Source organism: Nicotiana tomentosiformis, chromosome 8, assembly GCF_000390325.3.
Source record: "Nicotiana tomentosiformis chromosome 8, ASM39032v3, whole genome shotgun sequence".
NCBI lineage: Eukaryota > Viridiplantae > Streptophyta > Magnoliopsida > Solanales > Solanaceae > Nicotiana > Nicotiana tomentosiformis.
Window position 1 is genome coordinate 73,925,908 of NC_090819.1, and position 7,529 is coordinate 73,933,436.

At 39.4% G+C, this 7,529-nt stretch overlaps 2 protein-coding genes across 2 annotated transcripts; both read left to right on the plus strand.

The window, feature by feature from the left end:
• Window positions 1-423: 423 nt before the first annotated feature.
• Window positions 424-774, plus strand: LOC138897681 (uncharacterized). Its single transcript, XM_070183680.1, has one exon. It carries the CDS (start codon window positions 424-426, stop codon window positions 772-774), a length of 351 nt encoding a protein of 116 aa, XP_070039781.1.
• A 4,849-nt stretch (window positions 775-5,623) lies between these two features.
• On the plus strand, window positions 5,624-7,170 carry LOC138897682 (uncharacterized). Its single transcript, XM_070183682.1, has 3 exons — window positions 5,624-5,911; window positions 5,999-6,287; window positions 6,344-7,170. Exons 1-3 carry the CDS (start codon window positions 5,624-5,626, stop codon window positions 7,168-7,170), a joined length of 1,404 nt encoding a protein of 467 aa, XP_070039783.1.
• Window positions 7,171-7,529: the final 359 nt, after the last annotated feature.

The following is a 7,529-nucleotide window of genomic DNA, read 5'->3' on the forward strand; positions in this document are numbered from 1 at the left end:
TACAAGTTAGAGTAACTTGTGAATCAAATAGGAGTTGTAGGAGTACTAGAGAGTATTTAATTATAGTAATTGACACATTTTGGTTTAGTGTTCTACTGGAGTTAGAGCTGAAAATCCTACGTGGTAGGTCGTGATTTTTGCACCTTTGGAGCCGGATAATTTTCTACGTAAATATTATTGTATTTATTTTATTGCTTGTTTACTTTACGCTTAAGGAATACGGTGAAGAAACAAGTTCTTTAGTAATTCATACGGGTACTCAAACTAACAATTAGTATCAGGGCAGGTTCTCTCATTTATACGGCTAATACCTAGAGAGATCTTGGGAGCAAGGTGAGTGCTCCACCCGGAATTAATGAAGGACAATCAACTACGAGGCCACCCATGTTCAATGGAAAGTATTACAACTTGTGGAAAGCAAGAATGGAAGATTTTCTAACAGCCGAAGACTATGAACTATGGACCCTAGTGAACCAAGGTCCTTTGATTCCTACTAAACAAAATACACAAACTGAAACAGTTCCTAATGACCCCTCCGAATTTGTGGCAACAGACTTCAGAATGATAGAGAAGAATGCGAAGGCTAAGAAAATCCTTATATATAGACTTGGTCCTGATGAGTATAATAGAATCTCTGTATGCTCTAATGCGAAGCAGATATGGGATGTACTCCAAACTGCTCATGAAGGAACAAACCAAGTAAAGAGATCAAGGATTGAACTACTCATAAGAAACTATGAGCTTTTCTCCATGAAGGAGTCTGAGCCCATCTAGGATATGATGACTAGGTTCACGATAATAACCAATGAACTGAAATCACTTGGAAAAGTGTTTACCTCAGAAGAGTTGGTTAGCAAAGTTCTAAGAATCCTTCCAGCTTCATGGGAATCAAAAGTCACTGCAATCCAGGAAGCCAAGGAATTGGATAAAATCTGACTTGATGAGTTGGTTGGAAACTTAAAAACTCATGAAATGAGAAAGATAGAACTGCGCAAGGAAGAACCAAAGAAGGTTAAGACCTTGGTTCTTAAAGTGTCTAAGGATGATGAATCTGACTATGATGATCCTGATCTAGCAATGTTTTCCATGTTCAAGAGGTTCATGAAGAATTTCAAAAGTGCATCCAAGAAAGAGGCTATTAGTAAGCACAAACAGATACAAAGCCAACTATGATGGGTGCTATAAGTGCGGCAAGCTAGATCACATGGTCAAGGACTTCCCAATGTGAAAAATTGAGCGGAGGAAAGAACGAGCTGAAAAAGAGAAACGAAAGAAAATGAGAGAAAATGGTTCCAACAAAGGAAAAATCCTAGGCAAAGGATTTACTAAAGCAATGAAACATGCATTCTTTGAAGCATATGAGGACAGTAGAAGTGATCAAGAGGAAGAAAAGGAGGATGATGCTATAAGTCTCTATGCTGTGATTAAGGAACACCAAGTTGTGAAGACAGAACCCCCAGTACAGCTTGGAATGTGCATTGGAAGACCTCCTTTGTTTGATGAACACCTCTATGATAAATGGAAGCTACGTATGGGAGCATTTCTTCAGGCTACTGGCTTTGACCTATGGGTAATTGTCAGTCATGGACCAATTCTCCCAACCAAATTAGATAGTGAAGGTAACAAGTGCAACAAAGGAGAAGAGGAATACGATGAGGAAGATTGTCAGCTAGTTCAGAAAAATGCTAAAGTAAAGGACTTGCTCTACATAAGCCTGTCTAGAAACACTCTTCTCAGAGTATCCTCTTGCATCTCTACTCATGATATAAGGAGGACCTTGGAAACTGGCTTTAGAAATAAAAACATTGAAGTGGATTTGGTGGCGATTGAAGAATCCAAAATAGAGGAAGAAGTGATAGGAATGATGGCCATGAGTGATTCAGAAACTGAAGATGAAGCAAGCAGGCTAAGGTGAGAGGAAATAATCAGGACTGGTATCTAGACAGTGGATGCTCAAGACATATGACTAGAGAAAAGAAAAACTTCCTCTCACTTACATCCTTCCAAGAAGGGAGTGTGTCATTTGGAAATGGGAAAAGGGCCAGATAATAGGTATTGGCAAGGTTGGCAAGTCACTCTCTCATGTTACAGAAGATGTGTATTATATGGTAGGTCTTAAACACAATCTTCTTAGTATCTCTCAAATGTGCGACAAAGGAAATAAGGTATACTTCAATTCCAAAATTTGCATTGTCACTAAGCTTGATACTGATGAAATTGTGTTAAAGGGTATAAGATGTAACAATGTCTACAAGATATCGATTATGTCACTTCCCCAAAGTGAGAACACATGCTTGAGTGTAGTGAAAGATGATCCACTGTTATGGCATAGAAGACTGGGACATGCCGGTCTCTCTCAACTCAACAAGTTGGCAATAAATGACTTGGTTCTTAGGCTACATAAAGTTGAGTTCACCTCTGACAAGGTATGTGATGCATGTGTTAGAGGGAAACATGTTAGGTCATCCTTTAAATCTAAGAAGTTTTTAACTACTTCTAAACCTCTAGAACTCCTTCACACGGACCTATGTGGACCAATGAGAATAAAGAGCAAAGGAGGTAAGAGTTATGGGTTTGTGATTGTTGATGACTTCTCCAGGTATACTTGGACTTTGTTTTTGGGATCCAAAGATTAAACCTTTTATGTCTTATATGTATTTGTAAGAATGATTCAACAAAATCTAGGATGTATTGTTTTAAGTATAAGAACTAACCATGGAATTGAATTTGAAAATTCAAAATTCCTTGAGTTTTGTGGCTCACATGGCTTTGACCGTAATTTCTCTACACCTAGAACTCCACAACAAAATAGAATTGTAGAACGAAAGAATAGATCCTTAGAAGAAACGGGGAGGACCATGTTGATTGCCAGTGGACTGCCTAAGAAATTTTGGGCTGAGGCATTCAATACTATTAGCTACCTGCTAAATAGATGCATGATCAGACCCATTCTTGAGAAATCTCCCTATGAGTTACTTTGAGGAAGAAAACCCAACATCACTCGCCTGAGAGCCTTTAGGTGCAACTTTTTTGTGCATAATAATGGGAAAGAAGCTCTAGGTAAATTTGATGACAGAAGTGACGGGGGAATTTTCTTGGGTTACTCTCCACATTGTAAGGCCTATAAAGTTTTTAATAAAAGAACTATGTGTGTGGAAGAAAATATTCATGTTATTTTTTATGAATCTTATAATTTAGCTGAGAAAGGTATGTAGGATGAAGATTATGACATTGAATTCACTGGTGATGGAGATACAAAGGAATCTGATAAAGATGGATCTAAAAACCACAAGGAAATTGACAGTTATCACGAGGAACAGGAAGAAGAAAGAACTACTCTAACTGTTGACCAGACTAATGAAGCCATACCTATTGAACTTGCTCTTTTGGGTCACTCCTTAGGTGAATATTCTCTAGGTATACAGATCAGACCATGGAAGCATTAAAGCTCACATCCTCTTGAGAATATCATCTCTGATCCAAATGCAAGGGTGCAAATCAGATCTTTTATAAGAAATCTATGTGCACTCACAACATTCCTCTCACAAGTTGAACCTAAGACCATCAAAGAAGCTCTAAAGGATCCATACGGGATCATAGCCATGCAAGAGGAGCTAAATCAGTTTGAGAGAAGCAAGGTCTGGCACCTGGTACAAAAACCCAAGAACAGAACTGTCATAAATACTAGATGGGTGTTCAGAAACAAGTTTGATAAACAAAGAAATATCACAAGGAACAAGGCCAGACTGGTAATTCAGGGATACTATCAAGGGGAGGGCATTGACTATGATGAGAAATTTACACGAGTAGATAGAATGGAGGCTATAAGAATGCTGATAACCTTTGCTGCCCACATGAAGTTCACTTTATACCATATGGATGTAAAGAGTGCCTTTTTGAATGGTTACCTAAAGGAGGAAGTGTTTATCAAACAACCTCTTGGATTTGAAAGTGAAGAATTTCCTGACTATGTGTTCAAACTAGATAAAGCTTTTTATGGACTAAAACAGGATCCAAGAGCTTGGTATGAAAGGCTCTCAAAATTCCTCTTAGCCAACAACTTTGTAAGAGGAAAGGTGGACAACACTCTATTTCTAAGGAGCAGTAGGAAGAGTATTCTGATTGTGCAAGTGTATGTGGATGACATTATCTTTGAGGCCACCAATAAAGCAATGTGCAAGGAATTTGCTGAGATGATGGGGAATGAGTTCGAAATGAGCATGACAGGTGAATTGAACTTCTTTCTGGGGCTGCAAATCAAGTAAACACATACTGGAACCATGATACATCAGCAGAAATATATCAAAGAATTACTAAAAAGGTTCAACATGGACTCTTCTAAGTCTATTGATACCCCCATTGCCATTGCAACAAAGCTGGACCTTGATGAAGAAGGTAAAAGTATGGAATATATGCTACATAGAGGAATGATTGGGTCACTATTGTACCTCACAACAAGCAAGCCTGATATAGTGTTTAGTGTGGGATTATGTGCAAGATTTCAGGCAAATCCCAAGGAATCCTACCCGAAGGCTGTCAAAAGGATACTAAGATATCTCAAGGGGACCCCTGACCTCTGTCTATGGTATCCTAGAGGGTACAACTTTGATCTAGTTGGTTACGTTGATGCTAACTATGTAGGTTTTCATATTGACAGGAAAAGTACTTTAGGAACAGCTCATTTTCTAGGTTCTTGTCTGATGTCTTGGGGAACCAAGAAGCAAAACTTAGTGGCCTTATCTACAACTGATCTAAATATGTGGCAGCAACATCCTCATGTGATCAGTTACTATGGTATATTTGTTGATTGTGTTCCCATTTTCTGTAATAACACCAGTACCATAAACATTGTTAAAAATCCATGTCAGCATAAGAGAACCAGGCACATTGACATTAGACATCACTTTTTCAAAGACAATGTTGAAAAAGGGAATATCCCAATTAACTTTTGTAAACCTGAAGATCAAATTGCTGATATTTTTACTAAAGCTCTGAGTAAGGATCACTTCGAAAGGAATAGACTAGAACTAGGTCTAATCAACTCCTCCCACTAAGCTGATGCCTAGTGATTGGTTAGAAAAAGCATAATAAGATGTAGATAATTAAGTATAATGTGTTTGATTCAGCTTTGTGCTTGTATTAAGCTCACACACTTGCTTAAAAAATCTGGCTGATAACTGTGTTACATGATACTAATATGAAGTGCTGAATCTTTATTGCAAAAAAAGAGTAAGGAGTTGGTTCTTTGACTCAGGTATGTGCCATACTGTCTTAAGTCACTAGGACTTTATATTCTAAAATTACTTCTATACTCAGACTTTTAATTTCGTTGACATCACTTCTAATCGTCTTCTAGTCAAAGAGTAAGGGGGAATCCTTGTGCAATTAGAGATCAATTACTCCTGAAAAACTTACAGTCAAAGTAATCGTTATAAAAGTCCCGTTAGAACTCAAATTCGGTCACCTTCTCTCTTCCCGTCAAATCAGGAGTAACGCCTTTAAAAGGATCTTATGATCAGCTTCTCTAACCTCACTGTTTCTCTCAAACCCTAAGCAAGAATCGAAAGCAATTATCAAGAACTAGTCCTCTCTTTCTCTTCTTCGAGTCTTTCAACTGATCACCATGCCTAAAGCCAGTCAAACACCCTCTAAAGCTAAATCATTAACCAAGGCTGAAGCAAAACCCAAAATCTTGAAGTCCAAATCGAAGAAAAATGCCAAGCCTTTAAGAGAACCCACACCCACACCTGCTCTTTCTCATTCGATATCCTCCACTATACCTACCTCATCCTCCCATGTTCCTACTATTCATGTTGTTCCTATCATTCCCACCTCCACTGTAACCCGTCCTTCAAAAACCACTACCCATGCACCTGAGCTTCCTGCGAAAAATAAATCTAAGTCAACAAAGGTCCAAACAACTCTAAGAAAATCTATCAAGAAAGTGCCTAAAGATACTACGCAGGGTGACACTGTAGCCAAGGGATCTGTGATTTAGGGGGAATCAGTATCAGTCACTACTGATCAGGCACCACATCCTACTTCTAAGTTAGATGTTTTGGTGTCTGCGATAGATGTTGCACCCCTAGATACTCTCCCACCCACGAGTGAGAAGCCACTAGTGGAGAAATTCCCTGTAGAAAAGGGTGCATGGGATCTGGGAAAGGAGATAGATCCAACGACTGTAGAGCATGTGGTTGAGGGGGAAGGACGTAAAGAACCGGTGCAAAAGGAGGCTTCTGATGGCCTTGATTTTAGTTGGACCGAGGAGGAGGAAGATGATGAAGGTGAAAAAAAGAAGAAGTCGTGAACAGTCATGAGGAACATAATACTCAAAACATAGCTAGTGAAGAAGAAAAGAGAGAGAATAAGGGAGTATCTGGAGATGAGAAGGAGAGTGATATAGAGGATAAGACAGGTGAACAGGCTAATGATTCTACCGAAGAAGAAAATCAGAGTGAAGAAGAGGAGGTTTCGGAAAGTGAGGGTGAGGATCAAGAAAAGGTAAGTGAGAGTGAAGGAGGTGATGAAGAGTGTGAGGAAGAAGATGTGAATGTGAGTGAGGAATTTGAAGGTTCCATGACAATTGGAAACACTATCATAGCTCTTTTAGAAGAAATTGGTGAAGAGATAAGGGCTCAAGAACCGGGGTCTCTATTAACTCCTTTCACTGGAGATGAAGAAGTTAGCAGTGATGAAGATGATATGCTACTATCTGAGGTAGGGAAGAAGTCCAGGAAGACCACTATGAAAGCTGCAAAGTCAGCAGTCTCAACAAGGAAAGGAGTGGATCCTCTTGCTAAAACTCCCCTCACAAGGAGTAAAATAAAGGCTGTTGATGCACAAATCATGAAGGATCCCAGAAGTGTAAAGAAGCCAAAGAAGAAGGTTTCAATTGTAAAACCTGTTGTTGAGGTGGATGGAGAAGATGAATTAGCCTCTACCTTGCCAGCAAAGTCTGCTACACCAAAGAAAAGGGGAGCCAAAGTCACCAAACCTGCTACCTCTTCTGCAAGGGCCAGTAGGGGTAAGACAAGAAAGAATGTGCCAGTTGCAGTCGATCGACTCATAGAGTTCAGGAACAGAAAAATGCTAAATGGGAAGATTTTTGCGAACACTGATGAGAAGGGGGTGGCTCAACTGGTTGAGAAACTTGAGCTACAGGGGTGAAAGCACATGTTTTTCAAAGGTTTCCCCCCAGTATGTGTTCCTATTGTGGTGTAATTCTATACAAATTTCTCATTTGATGGGAAGGTAGTCAAGAGTAAGGTAGGGGTCTTTGACATGGAGTTTGATGCTGATGAGCTGGGGCTGCTTCTGAATATCCCTTCTTTGGCATTTGACAATTACATGAAGAAGAAGTGGTCAGCCAAAGACAATTATGTTGACACTGGCATTGTGTCACAAGGAAGTTCTCCCAAAAGTTTGAACTAGATGCTCCCCAGAAAGTGTACAAGATTGATATGACTCCCTTTCACAAGCTAGAGTTTCAGTTTTTCAACTCCTGCATTCTTCAAGGGTCTGAGAGA